This window comes from Pseudophryne corroboree, chromosome 1 (assembly GCF_028390025.1).
Source record: "Pseudophryne corroboree isolate aPseCor3 chromosome 1, aPseCor3.hap2, whole genome shotgun sequence".
NCBI classification, from domain to species: Eukaryota; Metazoa; Chordata; class Amphibia; order Anura; family Myobatrachidae; genus Pseudophryne; species Pseudophryne corroboree.
The window spans coordinates 192155218-192175783 of NC_086444.1; the positions used below are offsets into that span (position 1 = coordinate 192155218).

The window sequence follows — 20566 nt, forward strand, 5'->3', positions numbered from 1 at the left end:
TTGCGGCATGGATGGCGTGACTAGTGTGCCTTAGTCTATGATGCACACGTGTATATTCACGCACATGCCATAGACTTCTATGGAGCAAATGCTGGCTGCAACTATTTGCAACACAGCGTTCAGTGCAGCTTGCCGCGATGCGTATGCCCGTGGTTACGCACTGCGGCAAAGATGGGGCTGGCTACATCTGTAGTGGCGGTGCTAGGGGCACCAGCCAAAATCTGCCTAGGGCATCAAATTGATTAGGGCTGGCTCTGTGCATAATGTGAATTTGGCTTATACCGTGTGGCATAATATGAATTTCGACTCATATCGTGTGGCATAATGTGAATTTTGGCTCATACCATGTGTCATAATATGAATTTCGTCTCATACTCTGTGGCATAATGTGAATTTGGATAATACTCTGTGGCATAATGTGAATTTGGATCATACTCTGTGGCATAATGTGTATTTGGATCATACTGTGTGGTATAATGTGAATTTGGATCATACTCTGTGGCATAATGTGTATTTGGATCGTACTGTGTGGCATAAAGGGAGTAAGGGGCACTACTGTCAGTAGCTTGTGAGCATGGGGACACGTATGACAAATGCTGGTGTCCTGCGGAGGAAGAGTGTGATGGCATAGAAAGAGTCAGATGTGGCTCTGATGGCATGTGTATATTTTAAACTGTACTTGTGTTACATTAAAACTCAAATGTTCAGCTCCCAACATCTCCCATACTTTTCAGAATGTCTCACTCAAAATTACGGTGTAGGTGCTTGGGGGTGCAAGGGGCGGGGAGGGAATGCATATGCACCTAGGCCCACCACTCTTTAGTTCCGTCACTGGGTCAGGGATAGGTTGGGGAAGTGTAAGCAGCGATAGGGTGCAGCTAGGACTCAGGGTTATGCCGTAGCAGACAATCAGTACCGGCCGCTGTATTATATCTACGTTATTATTAGGAACTAACTAGGGAAAAATTAGATTAAGCCATGTGATTTTACTGAGAGAATGTAAAATAGTGCTAAACATGTCTCTGGGCAGTGATAGACATGCCCATAAGGCAGTGTTAGACACACCCCTCCTGTGGTGCACCCCCTAATAAAATAAGCTGCGCACGCCTATGCCCTATATGGTATACTACATCACTACACCACATCCCCCTATAAGCTACACCAAATCCCCCATCTGGGAGGCAAAGCGGAGGTTGATACTGCTAACTGGGAGCACAGTGCAGATAATAAAGTCTGTCTTTAAACTCACCACAGAGTTGCTGTAGTGATACTCGCTGAGAGTTGGAGGTTTCCAGGCTCTTAGTTTCCACTGTCATGTAGATAGCTAGCAAAGTGAGCCTTTCATTTCTGTAATATCGGAAACTGCACCTGTTAACAAGCAAAAGCCTTTGTCCTCTCAATGGTGTGTAGCCGGCAGCTTGTTATCAGTTGGTGCTGGGCAGGCAGCCGGGATCATAGCCTGCTGAAATACACAGCACCAACAGCTCTCCTCTATAGCTTGTACTGTGTACCGCACACTAGTCGCAGCACTGCATGGCAAAGAGGAGAGTTTAAGACAGTAGCCGGCATAGGAGAGATCCCAGGTACTGCGCAGCATCGGAGCCAGCTGTGGGCAGAAAGGTGGGTCAGAGACACTACCCCGGGAGCTGTCTGCTGTCTCACTGGAGCAAAACAGAACTGTTGGTAAAAAACAAATTTAAAAAAACCCTGCTTCTCTGTAACTCCTCAGCGCCCCCTCAAATCATGCATCTGGGGTGCATGCCCCCCTAGCCCCCCCTAGTTGCGGCCCTGCTTACCATACCATACTCATTAATTACACAGGTTCTGTGGCTGGCTGATTTCAAGCCTGCATTTCACCTGGTTTTAAGCAGCTAGAGAACCTTTTTGAATACAACAATAGTGCCATACTAGACCTAGGGGTCTATTTAAGAAGACGGTGAACATTATAATCAGCATTTTTTATTGTAATCTTCCACTTTGTGACCATCATATTTACCAATATATACCTGCTGGGACGGCGCTAATCAAAAACACCTGTCCCTGCATAGAATAAACTTTCCTTTTTATTTGACGTCTCTCACAAGAGTGTGTGAGTATCTGAGTGCACATGGGCAGAACAGGCGTCCTGGGCACACACTAGCTGCAGAAGAGTCAAGCAATGCAATGCATTGTGGGAGAAAGCATTTCTCTAGCTTGGTGAGCATATAGGTAAACATAATACCATTCAGCTCAGTAAGTATACAGGTAGACATTACTACATCCAGCATATTAAGTATATTGGTAGACAATATGCCATCCAGCTTGGTAAACATATTTAAGTAGACATCATAACTCCATCTTGCTCAGTAAACACATAGGTAGACATAACGCCATCCAGCTTGGTAAGCAAATAAGCAGGCATAACGCCCTCCAGTGATGGCGTTGTGTTTTAAATGAAAGTATCTTTCATCTCTGTAAATTGTGGATCTGCACAGACCCCACTGTGAGCTGTGGGGGCTGCAGGATGAGAAGCGCAAAGAAAAGGCACATTTCTAATTAGTGCATGTGGAAAGAAGAAAATATGGTTTCTCCAAGCATTTTGTTGCTTTTATACATAGACCCCATGGTATTAAAACCGGAATCAGTGTTAATCTGGTTAAACACACATGTAGCAATTGGTGGCAGATACACCTACAAGGACTAGATAGATTATAAACCATCAGGATGCACCAGCATTAGGATACCTCCATAGAATAGAAACATGCCTAGGTTTGTGGAAAGGCAGATAATACTCAAGATGCACTTGCAAAAGAATGAACATCAAAGTTCAACCACCTATAACTTTAACCTCCAACTTTCATTGAATTAAACATTGCAGATGTCTCCTAAAGCTCATCTACTGATTAAATGATTCATTATTATAACTATAGTCTGTTGCAGGTCATTGGAGTTTCTTATGTCTGTTGCTGTCAGTGGTTCTATGGCTTTGTCTCCTGGATGACATTTTTCTGCTGCCTGCTGCTGACCTCTGCTTGGACTCTGCATTTTCTTTGTTTGTAGCCTGCCCCTGATCTATGCCTGGAATTTGGACTATTTTTGTCTACTCTCTGCTTTTTTTGACCCACGTTTGTATATAGTGTCCTGCTTATTCTGCCTGCATGTATCCAAAATTAGTTCTTGTGCTCTCCAACCTTAGAGCTCTTTAGTCACCTGTCTTCACATGTGCTAAGTGGCGCAGAGAGGGGATGGAATCGGGTACTAATTATTCGGGCCTGTGCCTGCTCGAGGAGCGACTCGCTCCACCCCCCTCTTCCCCCTTATCTATCAGTGACAGTGTCTACCCAGCCTAGCACACGCTGCTGTGTACTGGACTCCGGTGGCTGCATGCTCCTCTGGCTGTGCGGGGGGAAGAGTGATCACACTGATCTCGACCCTTCCCCTATGATGTGCAGAGTCTCCACACCTCCTTATTTAGGCTATGCCCCCAAGCACCTTGGCCAAGCCCTGCTCTCCACAGCCCTGCATGTGCTGTCTATAAATAAACCTTTATTGTGCTCTTTATACTCTTTCCATATCCAGTATTGGTCTTAGCACACTCTGAACCCTAAGCATAGGGCCACACATGGTGGCCAAGAGGGTCCTGTTCAGCTGGACCCACTTAGCCGCAAGGAGACTGCACATGGGCGGTAGTCCCGCCGCTGCCGGATCCGACCGCAGCATGCTGCGGTTAGGCCGGATGACAGGACAGCGGGATTTCAGTGTGAACACATACATTTCAATGTATGTGTTCACACAGTGCGGCTGTGCCACACTGTGTTCTACTGAAATCCCCTGTGTCATTGGCCGGATCCTGTTCTGCGGCATCCCGCAGAACAGGATCCGTGTGCCACAGAACCCCCCTCCCGGCCAGCGGGTCCCTTTCAGCGGGACCTGCTTGGCCGCTATGTGTGGCCGTAACCTAACAGAATGACCAACAACAGACTCGTCAAGTGGAATAAAACCCTTGATGTACAGGTGCAGCAGATGAGGCAGAGGTTAATTCCTCACAGGTAAGATCGTCATCAGTCCAGAGCAAGAGAGCTGAGTCCAGGCAGCAGCCCCCACTGGTGAACCACAGTACTGCACAGACTAAGATGTACAAGTCATAACATACAGGAACTTATCCAATTGCTGCCAGCTGAGAGAAGGTGCAAACATCAGCAATTTTGCACATTGAAAATGGCTGTGTAAAATGAGATCTAATAATTTGACGATTTCATGATTCTTTGTGTGCTGGTACACTTACACGTTATTCAGTAATGGACGCCTTCGCTCTGACCGGCCTGAAATGTTTTTTATAATAGCACTAGTGTTCAAGCTCCCAGTGTGACAGCACCCTCCAACTTCAATGAATATGAAATATGATTTTTAGTATTGTGCTCAGCAATTGCACAATTCTGTAGAATACAGGTACACCACCGATTTTCCAGCACCCGATGGTCTGGCACCTCTTTTAATCCGGACACATCTGGCTGCAGGGGGGAGTAAGGGTGTGGGAAGGGGGTTTAATCAGGCTGTGGGAGGTTTAGGTTTAGGCAGTTGGGTGGTGGGAGGGTTAGATGTTGGGATGCCGCTGTTTACTGTATTAATGTTACAATCGATACTCCACTAAAATGGATAACCGGCACAGGGCTGGAATAAAAGGTGCTGGAAAATTGTTGTGCAAATAACCCACTTGTTTGTTTTCATGTGCGACAAAATGCATCATACCTGGGTTACCTGCACTTGGTGGTCGATGTGTCAAGACAGGAGACATGCTGTTCCTCTGCAAGGTTTGGTGGGACAATGGCAAAAGGTTGTGGTTACCCAGTGAACCAACTGAGTTACTGTATACCAAACTGTTTTGATTGGACACTGGGATGGAAACCGGCATCTCGAAATTGGGAGGTGGAACAGCCTGTGAATAACATAAAGGAAAGGGTAAATAACATAGTACTGATAAACTATATTTACTTACATAACTAGAAACATGTAATAATGATGGACCAAGTTCCAAGAGAATCTCATAGAGAGAAGGCTGTAAACATCACTATTGACATTGGGGGTCATTCCGAGTTGTTCGCTCGCAAGCTGCTTTTAGCAGCTTTGCACACGCTAAGCCGCCGCATACTGGGAGTGAATCTTAGCTTATAAAAATTGCGAACGAAAGATTCGCAATATTGCGAAAAGACTTCTCTGTGCAGTTTCTGAGTAGCTCGAGACTTACTCTGCCAGTGCGATCAGTTCAGTGCTTGTCGTTCCTGGTTTGACGTCACAAACACACCCAGCGTTCGCCCAGACACTCCTCCGTTTCTCCAGCCACTCCCGCGTTTTTCCCAGAAACGGCAGCGTTTTTTCACACACTCCCATAAAACGGCCAGTTTCCGCCCAGAAACACCAACTTCCTGTCAATCACATTACGATCACCAGAACGAAGAAAAAACCTCGTAATGCCGTGAGTAAAATTCCTAACTGCATAGCAAATTTACTTGGCGCAGTCGCACTGCGGACATTGCGCATGCGCATTAGCGACTAATCGCTCCGTTGCGAGAAAAAAATAACGAGCAAACAACTCGGAATGACCCCCATTGACCGGACATAAATTTGTTTTCACTTTCATATCCCCAAGTGATAATATACAGTAAATACAATTTAAATTTATTTCTAAGCTATTTGCATCAGAGATTCCCCTACTGATATTCAATGCATTTTAAAAACATTATAAATCTAAGCTCTCACATACACCTCTATACCCTATTGATTGTAGTAGAACTAGGCAGTTAAACTACTTATATTGTTGAAACAATGTTGCAACTCTCAGCTAAACGGTTAAACCTGTCACCTCATGCATAATGGTAAGGCTTGGGCCACACATTGCGATTTAGCGGGTCCCGTTCAGCAGGACCCGCTTGGCAGGAAGGAGACTGCTTGTATTCACACAATGCGTTTCTACCGGATGCCGCAGAACAGGATCTGGCAAGTGCCACGACCGGATTTCAAGTAGAACACAGTACGTCACAGCCATACTGTGTGAACACATACATTCAAATGTATGTGTTCTACTTGAAATGCGGTCGTTCTGTCATCCTGCTCAACTGCAGCATGCTTCGGTTGGGTCTAGTGGATGTGGCACAGCCACATAGATGTGGACGGCCGCATAAGAGCCCATGTACAGGCTTCTTCCTGCCAAACAGGACCAGCTAAAATGCAATGTGTGGCCCAAACCTTAGTGTTGAGCATTTAGGGGGAATTAAATTCTGGGTGAAGGGTGCAAATTGCCATTATCATGGCATTTACATGTCGGTAACAGCACCACATTTCGTACCCTTATAGCTTATAGGCAGCAGCCAGTTATGTAGTATGGCTTATAGCCAGCAGGCAGTGATGTAGTACGGCTTACAGACAGCAAGCAATGATGTATTGTAGTACAGCTTATAGCCAGCAGGCAGTGATGTAGTATGGCTTATAGCCAGCAGGCAGTGATGCAGTACAACTTATAGCCAGCAGGCAGTGGTGTAGTACAACTTATAGCTAGCAGGCAGTGGTGTAGTACAGTTTATAGCCAGCAGGCAGTGATGTAGTACAGCTTATAACCAGCAGACAGTGATTTAGTATGGCTCATAGCCAGCAGGCAGTGATGCAGTACAACTTATAGCCAGCAGGCAGTCATGCAGTACAACTTATAGCCAGTAGACAGTGATGTAGTACGGCTTATAGCCAGCAGGCAGTGGTGTAGTACAGTTTATAGCCAGCAGGCAGTGATGTAGTACAGCTTATAACCAGCAGACAGTGATTTAGTATGGCTTATAGCCAGCAGGCAGTAATGCAGTAAAACTTATAGCCAGCAGGCAGTGGTGTAGTACAGTTTATAGCCAGCAGGCAGTGATGTAGTACAGCTTATAACCAGCAGACAGTGATTTAGTATGGCTTATAGCCAGTAGGCAGTGATGCAGTACAACTTATAGCCAGCAGGCAGTGATGTAGTATGGCTTACAGCCAGCAGGCAGTGGTGTAGTACAGTTTATAGCCAGCAGGCAGTGATGTAGTACAGCTTATAACCAGCAGACAGTGATGTAGTATGACTTATAGCCAGCAGGCAGTGGTATAGTACGGCTTAAAGGCAGCAGACAGGATGCAGTACAACTTATAGCCAGCAGGCAGTGGTGTAGTACAGTTTACAGCCAGCAGGCAGTGACGTAGTACAGTTTATAACAAGCAGACAGTAATGTAGTACGACTTATAGCCAGCAGGCAGTGGTGTAGTACGGTTTATAGCCAGCAGGCAGTGATACAGTACGGCTTACAGCCAGCAGGCAGTGGTGTAGTACGGTTTATAGCCAGTATCAAGGTTGTAGTAAAGCTTATAGCCAGCAGGCAGTGATACAGTACGGCTTGCAGCCAGCAGGCAGTGGTGTAGTATGGCTTATAGCCAGCAGGCAGTGGTGTAGCATGGTTTATAGCCAACAGGCAGTGATACAGAACGGCTTATAATCAGCAGGCAATGGTGTAGGCAGCGCTGTGCACATTTTATAACTTCTAGGTATGTGTTCACATTTCAATAACTCCAAAAAAGCAAAATGTATAAATCCTGGGATAAGGCATGGAAAGGGTCAACAGATATTCCATTCTTTACAGCAATGTCTAGCAGCTGTTTGCTGAACATGCATGTATCCTTGGAACATTTGTGACATTGGCGGAATGACTGTAATGTAAGTGTGTCATGGAAAGAAACCTACCTGCTGAAAGCAAGGTAGTCTTTATTCATAGATTGTTAATATTTTCATTAATCCTTGGCATAAAGCACTTTAAACCACTTAAGAATTGTAAAATATACACATTCAATAAGTGCTTATAAACACTTGAGCTTAATTATACAATCACAGTGAATAGAAATCTTCAAACAAAAAGGTATAAAGAGTAGAACTATGGGGGAGCGCTATCAAAGCTTGGAGAGAGATAACGTACCAACCAATCAGCTTCTAACGTCTGTCATTTTTCAAACACAGCCTGAACAAAAGGCAAAAGCTGATTGGTTGGTACTTTGTCTCTCTCCAAGATTTGATAAATCTCCCCCCTCAGACTATACTATTTATGCTCCTCGAGAAATAAAAGTAAATATAAATCTGATATTTGCACAGTGTCTGCAGAACACAGTATGTGATTATATATTTTCTCATGATAAATTAAAAACACTTTTGGTTTTAGAAGTTGCCAAACCAGACCTACAGTATTACAGAAAATAATTTACAGAAAAAATATTTTCTCTGCCAACGTGTAATCATTTTACGGTCTAATTCGTGGTTTTACATATATATGGGTCTAATGTTTATTTAGACCTCATATTTTCTACACTTAAAACCAGGTGTAGAATTTTAAAACAGCCATTATTCAATTAAGCTTCCAGATTTGGGGTTTCAAGTCCTGACTTCTGCCTATAAATGAATGGCAATCAAAGCATGGAGACAAATAAAATGATAATATTCTAATAAATATGTTCCAGATGACATATATCTGTACATATAGGTATAAATGCAATAGCCAGCGAGTTGTAGGCAGCCGCCAGATTTTGGCGCCTTAGCCTCTACATATAGGGGTATATGCAATTGCGGTCGAATTGACGCGAGTCGAAAAACGGGACATTTTCGACAAAAAAAACATGTCGAATTGGATTCGTCAATGCAATACAGTACTTTTCGACAAAATACCTTCCATTTCAGATTCGACTTTTTGCAAATCGACATTTTCAAAATTCGACATGTCTGCAATGGTCAAAATGCGGCTTTTCGACAAAAGTATATTCAATTGAAGAATGACGATTCGACAACAGTGCTTTTCGACAGCAATTTCGTCATTTTCAGTCCGCCTCACTTTGCTGGCGGGATCTAATAAAAAATGTAAAACGGCGGGAAGTCGAATTCGGGACGCCCACTACTCGACGATTGGTCCGTTATTCGACAAGGGGAGTGTCGAATGCGTTTTGTATTGCATATGGTGAATTCATGGTCCCGGCGGGAGGGCTGCGGCTGTCGAGTACAGTCGAATTTTAAAACGGACGAAAAAAAGGTGCAATTCGTCCGGAATTGCATATACCCCTTAAAGCGCTAATAAACCAACCTAGTTTTGCTTTTTTTAAACCATTGCCACTTTAAATCTAGTGACACAGCAGTCTATTTACTAAGCCTTGGACGGATATAAAATGGATGGAGAAAAAGGAACCAGCCAATCAGCTCCTAACTACCATGTTACAGGCTATGGGGGTTGTTCAGGTTTGTTAGCAAACTAAAACAGCACACTAATGGGCAAAACCATGTTGCACTGCAGGTGGGGCAGATGTAACATGTACAGAGAGGTTTAGATTTGGGTATGTTATATTGTGTCTGTGCAGGTTGAAGACTGGCTGCTTTATTTTTACACTGCAATTTCAATTTCAGTTTGAACACACCACACCCAAATCTAACTCTCTCTGCACATGTTACATCTGCCCCACCTGCAGTGCGGTTTTGCCCTTTAGTGTGCTTTTTTGGTTTGCTAACAAACTTGAATGAGGCCCTATGGGGCAGATGTATAAAGCCCGGAGAAGGGATAAAGAAGTGATAAAGCAGTGATAACGCAACAGCCAATCATTAAGGATTTGAAGAATGACAGTTAGGGGCTGACTAGCTGGTGCATTATCACCTTGCACTTATCACTTCTTTATCCATTCTCCAGGCTTAATACATCTGCCCCCATTGTTCGAAAAATTACAGTTAGGAGCTGGTTGGCTGGTACTTTATCTTCATTCACTTTATCTCCATCCAAGGCTTAGTAAATAGACTCTAAAGGGGGGTACACACGGAGAGATCCGTGCTTAAAATCTAAGCAATCTTGCTAGATTGCTTAGATTTTAAGCACGGATCTGCCGTGTGTATGCCCCCCAGCGATAGCGATGCGCGGCCCCTCGCATCGCTATCGCCGGTGCTAGATTGAGCCTGCATGCAGGCTCAATCTAGCGGGTCGCTCACTTCACCGTTGTGTGAAATGAGCGCCCCCCCGTCGGCTTTCCCCCTCGCTCAGCACATTGCACTGTGCTGAGCGGGGTGAGAGATGTGTGCTGAGCGGTCTGTTTAAAGATCGCTCAGCACACATCTCTCCCGTGAGTACCCCCCTTTAAGGGTCTAATTCAGAGCTGTATGTACACAAATGCATTCGTAGCTGCGCATGTATAAGCTGTGGATGTGCAAAAATATGTAATTGTTGCTGCTACCTGCAATCGCAGCTGCCCCGTGGTGTATGTGGATTTTCCCCGCTTTTTTTATTTTTTACTTAAATTACTCCATCGCAATAAATCTAATTAACTATTTAAATTTATCATTCACTTTTTAGCAAAATGTCATAAATGGTGTCAGATGATACATACCTACATATATACTTGTGTACATCTAATTTACCACCCTAGCTGTTCAGTAACACAACAGAGTTAACTGTCACAAGCAGGTTCTACAGAGGCGAAGCTTCTAAAATGAAATAACATGTAAGCACAGTGTAGTTCATCCTGTATCACATTACATTTGGTAGCACATTCTACATATGTAATTCTGTGGGTGAACTGCAATGTATTCTCTTCATGAATAGGTTGATGTAATTCAGCAGACAAGCATGCGGCCGCAGTGACCCACACACTTTTCTCTAGCAATTAGCTGAGCTTCTTTAATCTTAAGCAGTTTTAGTAAAGCACTCTAATGATGTTCTACTCAAAAGTACAAATGCAAGTATAATTATTATCAGATGTTTTTCGGACCACAGAATTCATGTCCTAAGGCATTTTCTGCGGAAACTTGAGCGACCCTTTTCATAAAGTGCCACAGCCAGCTTTTTCTGCTGGCACAGGCAGTGTTTTCTTATGGACAGAGAAGTCAGGTTCCTTTTTGTGTTGGTGGTTACAGATATAACCCATGTTTCATATCCACAGCCCAGCTTTTTCAATGGATCTTTCTTTCTGCATGAGCTAAGGCTTACCGTTGTGCATTTTAACTGCTGGGATGTGTTTTTTTGCCACCCCTAGTTTGTGGTCAGGTGGGCAAGACAAGCCAAAAATGGATCTAGTGTGCCATGTGTTTAGAGCGTCTGTGAGGCTGTCATTTGGTTGGTGCCATCCTTCCTGTGTAAAATGGCAGTGTCCAGCCTTCAGATCAGGACACCCTATACTTTCAAACCACAAGAACCACAGTCTGAATTGCCCTTTTGTGGAGCACAAGGTCAGTAATTGATTCTAGACTCCATTTGTTTCATTTCAAGGTTTTCATTGCAGAGGTTTCCGAGTCCATATATTTTGTTTTTTAAACGCAGCGCTGACATATTGAGGCATTTATTTGACTGCTCCTCTTTAAATCACCAAGAGCACAGCAAATACATTCAAGATAAGACAGTCGCATCATGTCTTGCTCATATAATGTTCTCATACAGAAATGTACAGCAATGTTTACTGTACTTTTGGTTTGCTCCACATTCCAGGTTGCTGCTTCATTGCAAGTGAAATCTCTTTCATATTTATGATCTGTGTTCTGTAATCAATATTTGCATAGGACAAGTGAATAACTCTTGTGGATTTCCATTAACCCAGTTGAATGCCCTCTCCCCGCCTGCTGGTAATCCTTTCCTCCTGTCCGTCTCAATGCCAACAGCTGCTATTGCTGTGATCAACATGGGTTTTAAAAGGCATTCGTGTCCCTGCTCTCAAATTGCATTGCTGCAGCATAAGTATCTAAAAGAGCTTGTGTGAAAACATACTGTAACTATGCAGTCACCCAAGAATCCGAGAGCATCTTAACAGGGTGGCTCAGACAGAAGAGCATAGAGTTAGATACACAAACGGTATGTCGTAGCGTGTGTTCTCAGCTACCAACATCTGAACGCATTGCAGCAAGAATTAAAAGTATTGTTGCACTTTATTTGATTTACTTCAGCATCGTCATAGCAAAAGTTTTTAGGTGCTTATTTATTAAAGTACTAATCACGGTCAATCCTCCGAAAAACAGCTATGCTGTACATGTGTATCAGATAGGCTAACCTGGCAGTACACCATTTACTTTTCACTCTTCGCCAGGAAGAGCTCTTACAGGAGACACTTTCCCGGCAACAGGCATTTACTAAAAAGACCTGAAAAGTCACAGCTTAACTCTGTAAGATGCAGCAGTAAGCAATGAGACTTTTTGAGGCTACATTGTGAAGGGTCATAAAGAAATCCCCTAAACTCTATGGGGGAGATTCAAATGTTTGAAAAGTCAGTTGGGAGTCTGTTTTTTCCTATCTAATAGACAGGAAAAAACAGACACCCAACCGACTTTTCAAACATTTGAATTCCACCCAATATGTGATATATTATCCAGAAATAATACCAGGTCTTGTTGTAATTTGGAGCCTACAATATACTAAACTTGAACATATCTCTATGCAGTCATTTATTATACAGGCATTTTACTGTATAATAAATGGTTTATTAGTGCTCATTACTGTGACTGTGGTAGTAGACACTTGGTGATCACACATCTGTACGGATTACATGCGTAATACTGCCAGGCGGGATGCCGGCTGTCAGTATCCAGTATCACTAACCATTGTGACACCCAGTGCGGGAGACTGAATCCATGCACACGTTGAGCCAGCAAAAAGGGGGCATGGCATTGTATAGCTGGAAGGGGCGTGATCTTGTGGCCCAACCCCCATTTTTGGCACTCCAGGGGTCCCGGAGATGCTGTGCTGCCCCTAGAGACAGTCTTGTCAGCAGTGCCAGCTCCTACACTGTGACAGGGGCCGAGTGTTGCACATAATGTTACAGTGCAACACCTGGCTCATGTTACTGTAGAGTAGTCGGCATTTTGGTGAAACCCGGGAGGTGCCTGCACACCCTAGTGATGCCACTGTAGGGTAGTGGACAAGTGGAATAGCCACCCAGCAGAGGTGGTAGAGGCTAAGACAGTAGAGCAATTTAAACATGCTTGGGATATATATATGGAGCTGGTATTATTCTCACAGGGCACACTGAGGTGTTATTTCACATATTGTTTTTAGTACATTCGGCCACATCGCATTTCCCATTATAAGTATGGGAAATGTCATGTGGGTTACGAAAAAAATGACAATTAAAGGGAAAAGGTTGTGAAAACACCCCTTTTCACATTTTTTTAGTACAAATAATGTTAATAAATAGGCCCCATAGCCTGATAGCCAAGTGATTGGATATGTCACATGTGCCCAATGTTCCAAACTGCACCAATCTGATTAAACAAGCAAAGCTGGTGGCAACACGTACCTATCTGTTCTGAGCAGATCTCAGTATGGTCCAAATGATACCTGTTTCTCAGTCAGGAAGATAGACAGACCTGACCACTATATAACTAGGCTGACCATATTATCCCTTTAACCTGGGACACTCATGAATTACACAGGTTCTGTGGCTGGCTGACTACAAGCCTACATTTTACCTGGGTTTAAGCAGCCACAGAACCTGTGTTATTCATGAGTGTCCCAGGTGAAAGGGATAATATGGTCAGCCTATATAAGCAGATGGTTTATTAAAGCCTAATGCACCGACCACAGGACCAAAATATTGATTTTTATGGTAGGATAACAGTAACATAGGGGGTGATGGGGGGGGGGGGGATATTCTCTGTGGACTTGAAAGTGCAGGAAAAGCTGGGCAAGCGTAAACACACACCCTTTGAGCTGCCTCTACATAGTGGTCACAATGGGGAGTAGCCACGCCCTCAAAGGTGGCCACGCCTCCCCTCGCTCTTGGGTCCGGCTAAGCGCATGACTGACCTGGAAACCTTTACAAACAGCACGTTTTCCATTTACTTTCACCATAACATTAGACTTCATAGCATTACCTATGAATAGCACATAGCACAGTACATTTCTTACATAATACATTCCCTAGGCTTTTATATATTCTTAGTACATTACACAGGTTAAGCAGAATGGAAGGAGAATAGGAAACTACCCACGCCACACATTAACATAATATGCCATCCCACTCTAAGAAAACAATCAATCATGTGCTGACTTTCTATGCATGGAAACATGCATCATATTATACAGTGCATCAAAAAGAAACAGACAAAAGCACATGCAAAGTTATTTCTCTTAAATCACTGGCAAGGCATGTGAATTGGTGAAGGGCTGGGATGATAAATTTAAGTCTACGTTACAAACATAGAAGTGGATGCAGAATACTGCAAAAAATAAGCAAAGCTTCGGAATGCTTTAGTATCACCCCATCACACATACGTGATTGCGTACTAGTATACCATGCAATCATACGCCCTGCGGCTTGCTATTAGCATTTAACCCCCTAATGCAGGCGCTGCAACGGTTGGATGGATCGCAGGTATCTCAGGCCCAATAAAGTTACATTATTCAACCATTTTCTGGCGGCAAAGATGGTGTTAAAAGGGCATTTTTGTGAAAGTAATAAATACTATTGTGTTTGAATTTATCATAAAACTTTAAATTACTATGCAAATCAAGAGACAGAATATATATAACTTATGTTAAATATTAAGGGCAATAAAATATTTTTAAGCGTACATTTTTAAGTGACATAAAGCAAGACAACGATTGTGACGTCAGCGCTTTGCCTTTCCGGTGTAGGATCTGGGAAATGCTTTCTGTTTAATCCACCAGAGTATACAGAGTTCATTGATCATTGATATGCATGGCAACTTTGCAATACGACAGTGTTGCAATAGGTCACTTTTCATTGGTATTTAGGGGGTACTCAAATATTTCAGGGAATTTTAATGAGAAACCAGCACTGCAAGGGTTAAGGGGTGTTACGTCAGCAGGAATCAGCAGACCAGCCATGTAACCTCGGGTACTTACAGGTATTTTATGGCTCTTGATCATATTATCAAACTCTTCATTAATTTTGTTATATTTTTCTTCAGTGCGAGGGGTGAGGGCATAAGAGGAGTCGGGATCGGGGCTGTCAAGACCTTTGTGTTCTTTCTTGTTCAATGCCTGCCAGGTTTAGAGAAATATCACAAATATATGAAAAACTAAACAGATGTTCAAAGTACTTACACACAATCTTTGTCTGCTGATCATTAGATCAATATCTTCATTTATCTTTCTGTACTTGTCCTCGGACTCTGGGCTGTGACCTACTGAATCGTCAGCGTCAGGATCTGGGCTGTCACACCCATTAAGTCCTTTCTTTCTCAACGTCTGAAATAGATAATTTGGACAGTTCAGTCCGCAGGAATCTATGGAGGTGAGTTCTGGAGAGCGTATCTCCAGATTTGTTTTGTACAGTATTCCTCTGGGCTATAATACATAGAAAGCAATGTTCCTAAATGCAGTATAACAAGGTTTAGTTAATAACTCAGGAACCACTTAGGACCACTACAGACTTGTACAGCTTTTTCTAGGTTTCATTAAACTACACTTCAATATATGGTCACCAAGAAGACCCTCATGTATACACTTTCTGTGTATCCTACTTTTAGCAATAACTGAATTAATAAATAGGAGTATTTTGGTCATGTGACTGTGCCATTCTAAGTGCCTGTGGGTTGAAAATCTGACAAGAAAATCCAATGCTCTTGCTGAAGCAGAAGATGGGAAAGCTGGGGATCCGCTGCAAGCAGGGCCGTAACTAGGGGTGTGCGAGCGGTGCCGACGTACAGAGCCAGGGCTATGGGGGCGGCATCGTCGCTGACCAACGGCCCTTGCTTTTTGCTAGCAGGGTGTATGTAACAGCATCCTGCAGCCAGTACAGCTGCTGCAGCGACACCCACAGTGTGGCACCCGGTTCTGACATACAGTGGCACAGAAGAAGGGGGGAGCAATTATTCCTTAGCCTGTCCTGTTGTAGGCGGAGTCCCAGGTCCCGCTGCCCCCCCCCACCCCCACCCCATTACAGACATAGGTGCTTCAGGCAGAGGGAACAGGACTGTCTCAACTTCAGCACATGGCACATGCTGCTGTGTGCTGGGCTGGAGAGAGAGCCAGCTGCAGAAGCAATCAGAACTCTCTCTCTCTCTCTCTCTCTCTCTCTCTCTCTCTCTGCGTGTGGGATGATTCCGATCCCTTAAGGCTCGTACACACTGGTCGATATATCGGCCGTTCTCTTGAACGGCCGATATTTCGCGGGACCGTCGGCCAGTGTGTACGGCCGATACGTCTGTGAACTCTGTCGTTCACAGACGTATCGCGTCGGCCGCGCAGCACAGCCGACGGCTAATATATCTACCGATATATTGGCGCGTCGCTGTGTGTGTACGGGGCAGTCGGCCGACCGCCCATACACATGCTGCGGCGGCCGGCGGTGATTGACAGCTGAACTGGGCGGGCATGTGTACACGCCCGCCCAGTTCATGACGTCAGTCCCCGACGGATCGTGCAGTGTGTATGCTCAGCACACTGCCCGATCCTTCCATAGATATATCTGCAGATCAATTGATCTGCAGATATATCTATTAGTGTGTACCCACCTTTAGACACTCGCTCAAGAAAAGGGTGTCTCGCAAGTCTACTTGCTTGCCAAGCAGAGCGCCGGTATGGGCGCCAGAAGGGCCAGATGTCAGATGGCCAGTCTGGCCCCGCTAATCAGCAACTATAGGAAGCAATAGTAAACATCAAAGCCACAAAAACAGTGTGAGATATAGGCAGATATAAAAATACAGTGACATAATTAAATGTTATTACAGTTGATCATTTATTAGAGGCAGAACCATTATTTTTGTCATCATAAAAAAATGCCAGCATATATTTTCATTTAACATTGATTCTAAACCTTCAAAATGTTCCACAGTTAAGGTTCTAAGATTGATCGTTTTGCAAATATTTGCACGTAGGTAAAGAAAATCATCAAATAAACATAGAAATAATGCACTGAATGATATATTCTGTAAACAAGCTCACACACGCCCACCAAATAACCCATGGTTTGGGACCATGCCACTTGTTCGGTCATTGGCTGTCCGCACCGTTACCAACTAATTAAAGGGCTTATCACATTGCATGTTTGTTACTAGCAAAAGAAAAATAACCCATCTGTAGCCACTACTGCCAACAGGAAGCCACTGTGTATTGTTTGCAAGTTCTTAAGAAAATATTGAAATATGCTCATTTTAACAAGACTGTACTACGGATCAAAGTGTGAGAAATCATCACAGCAGATCTGTAACATGATGTGAAATAAAAGGGGAGCATGGCTGCCTATTAATTATTCATATCTCAAATTAATAATAATCACCCTAAAAATTAGAATATGCTAACATGAAAATGCTTAAAGTAAAAGTCTTGTTTTTCTTGTAGAACAAAAATCCCTTTTTTCTATTTGCGACATGAAGACATTACTATGATATGTGTGATATAAAATGCTAATTAAACAGAGAAGAAATAAATATATAACACTTAAGAATGTAATGTTATACTGTAGATTGCAAAATCATCAAGTATATTTCAGCTACAGATTGACAGGTTTAGAAGGGATACAGCTGTATGATGCTAAAGTAAACACTTATGGGAAAATAACACGTCCAGCAGATCATACAAATACATGCACTCCCATATACTATCTTTAGAAATAGCAAGTGAACATTGACTAAACCTTCTATCGGATGAGGTGTGTCCTGGGTACAAACCACTTAAACTTAAACTCTAAAGTAAATATAGACACTGGGATGTAGATTTGGCAGCGAAACTGTTAGCTATTTACTGAATGCAAATATAGTTATTATTTAAAGACTTATGGTGGCAAAGGGGTGTAGTATGGTATGCCGGCGGCCGGGCTCCCGGCGACCAGCATGCCGGCGCCGGAATCCCGACCGCCGGCATACCGTCAGCGTGGTGAGCGCAAATGAGCCCCTTGCGGGCTCACTGCACTCGCCATGCTGCGGGCACGGTGGCACGCAACGTGCGCCACGCTATTTATTCTCCCTCCAGGAGGGTTGTGGACCCCCAAGAGGGAGATAAAGTGTTGGTATGCCGGCTGTTGGGATTTAGGCGCCGGTATACTGCGCACTGGGATCCCGACAGCCGGCAAACTGAAGACCACCCATGGCAAAGAAAGGACTGCCAAAACTCAGCCAATCTACAATGGCCAAACATAAACAACAACAGGCATAGCAGGCACATACCGCCCAGAGTGCACAAACACAACTCCCTAACCCCTATAAGAAACAAAAGGCATCCACTCACCTTCTACCTTGACTGCCCACCGCTTTGGGGGATGATACTGCCCCCGTAGGGTGTTACAGCCAACCACCAGTCAACAAAGGGAGTGCACCTCAACTAGACAATTGCAGCCGGACTGGTGACTTGCTGTTCTTTCCTCCCACAGCAAGGTTCTGACCACAGACCCGCCGCAAAAGAGGCTTTGGCCTACATCTCCAGGCCATTAAATAAACAGCCAACAGCACCATGCCCGCTACACTGCTAAAGGCTACACATGTAATTAGCACCTATGTCAGCCCCATCCCAGAGGTTAAAAGCACCTCTTTTCTTATTTAATCATTCAAACAGCGGGATGTAATGCCGCCCGAGTCCGGCGACAGTGCGGGATGCCGGCGAACTCAGAGGTTTTTTTGAAGGGGTAATCAATTACAAGGCATGGTTTTCCCACAGGGTATCTTTTATAAAAGGGTACACAGGGCTACACTCAGTTTTTGCTGTTATAAAAGTTTTGGTGTAAAATAGCTCATCAAGGGGCCTATTTACTAATGTAGATATTGCGGATCCCGTTTTCAGAGGATTTAGGCATTCTGTTATAGTATTGTGGCGATTTAATATAGTGGTGCCTTGATGTCAGATGCAGCCGCTGCGATCAGAAAAATGGCAGCGGCCCTCAGCGTGGTCAGTTTTAGCATGCTGGGCGGCATTGCCCTGCGATGGGCGGCCCCCAGCATGCAATCAAAAGGATTGCAAATTCTGTTACTTAGCAGAATTTGCAATCCTTACTGAATCAGGTCCATAGTACTGAAACGAGCTGTCCTGGTTACAGTAGGAGTATCTTGAGAAATATCCCCAAACCAGCCTTTCTACTCTCTACAGAAAGCGGCCATATACATGTTACTTATCGCGGCCATACCGGTTATTTATCAGGGCAATTTTGCAAACATTATTAAATAAGCCCCAAGATATTAAAAAGGGGAACTTAACCCAGACAATGAAAACACTTTTAAGAGGCACGTACGCATGTTTGCATGATTAAGATAAACACGTATCTGGTGCTGATTACACGAGTATTACCCCCTCTCCCTGTTGGAACAGGCGAGCAAGAAACACCCGCTGCTGAGTGTAAAGGAGACAAAAATTAAATATAAACAAATACATGCTGTTAGTATAAGCGGGTTTTTCTTTTATTTGGGTTGATTGATATATAATATATATCCAACAGCTGACACAAGTGACTGTTCGATATTCTGTGTAATATTTTAACATTGTTTCCATTTTCTACAAATATGGTCAGATGAGCACTCCGTAACGATTTAATAAATATATAATAATGATGTCTGTCAAGTTGTTCTTTATGCTGGTAATGGACAATATATTAATTTGATTACATGTAAAATTGGGTGTTGTTTTAATTAATCCATGTTTTAATAATACAACACAACCACTGTGCTTGTTTATTTATTTCTTGGTTCTTGTAGTTTTAAGTACCAGTATACTAATTTTTTGGGAGTTTTTTTAGGGTAGTCTTATGACAGCTCCTGCCAGCTCCTGGACTCACAATATCGTCCAGGTCACCTCACTTACGATATGCTAACGATAGATCGCATGTGATCTAATGATAAAGCACCTCATCTAAAGCGACAGGGCTAGATTTTACCTGTTGCAGGTAAGATCTGAAAACCCTACTTACTACCTCCGAGAGCACGTCTCAGATCGTAATCATAAGTGGACCACACACGCTGTGACCCACTTACTCGCAATATGTTGGCCTGGTGCATCCAAATTGCACCAAAAGGCATGATATTGTTCTAGTGTATGGGCACCTTTAGTTGTGTTATAGGTACAGTATGGTAGTTACTATGGTGATGGTACTGGTAATAGTCCCCATCTTAGCACCACATGTAAAAATATTGTTGATGTTTATAGTAATATCTTGGTGGGATGTTGCTGCAACATGGTGCACAAGACTCACTCAAGTACTGTATATTCACTTGAGCATACCTCCAACTCAGTGGGACAGTCCTGTCCCACCTACGGCCGGCAGTGTCCAGCGGTGGTATGTGTGTGTGGGGGGGGGGGAGTTGGGGGGAGCGCACACATCACTGCTGCGCAGTGCTGGCTGGTGCCTGGGCTCAAAGACTGCTGGGCATGCCACTCACAATGATGCAATGGGGGGGGGTTCTGCAAGGCTCCACCCCTTTCCCCAGAGGGTACTCCCCCTTTCAGAAGCAGGGCCGCCAAAGGCACCCAATGGGTCCTGCATTCTACAAAGTTGGGAGGTATGGCTTGTGGGATTTTACAGGGTGTAATACTGGTTGCAGTAAAATGATCATGGCAGGGCTATAAATAGGGGTGTGCAAATGGTGCCACTGACCGGGGTGCAGGACCCTGCGTGTGGCACTGTTGATGCC

The 20566-nt window shown here is 43.9% G+C and overlaps 1 protein-coding gene across 17 annotated transcripts in view; it reads right to left on the minus strand.

Moving 5' to 3' along the window:
• The window catches only part of MEF2C (myocyte enhancer factor 2C), a 382771-nt gene that overhangs the window by 41317 nt on the left and 320888 nt on the right, over nt 1-20566 (minus strand). For 10 of the 17 annotated variants that reach the window (XM_063963985.1, XM_063963978.1, XM_063963986.1 and 7 more), the window contains 2 exons: nt 15057-15200; nt 4729-4915 (listed from right to left, as the gene is read on the minus strand). In XM_063963985.1, coding sequence (XP_063820055.1) covers nt 4729-4915; nt 15057-15200 — 331 coding nt within the window. Of the gene's footprint in view, nt 1-4728; nt 4916-14855; nt 14994-15056; nt 15201-20566 lie in introns of all 17 variants that reach the window. The other 7 variants (XM_063963988.1, XM_063963984.1, XM_063963980.1 and 4 more) reach the window with 2 other exon arrangements.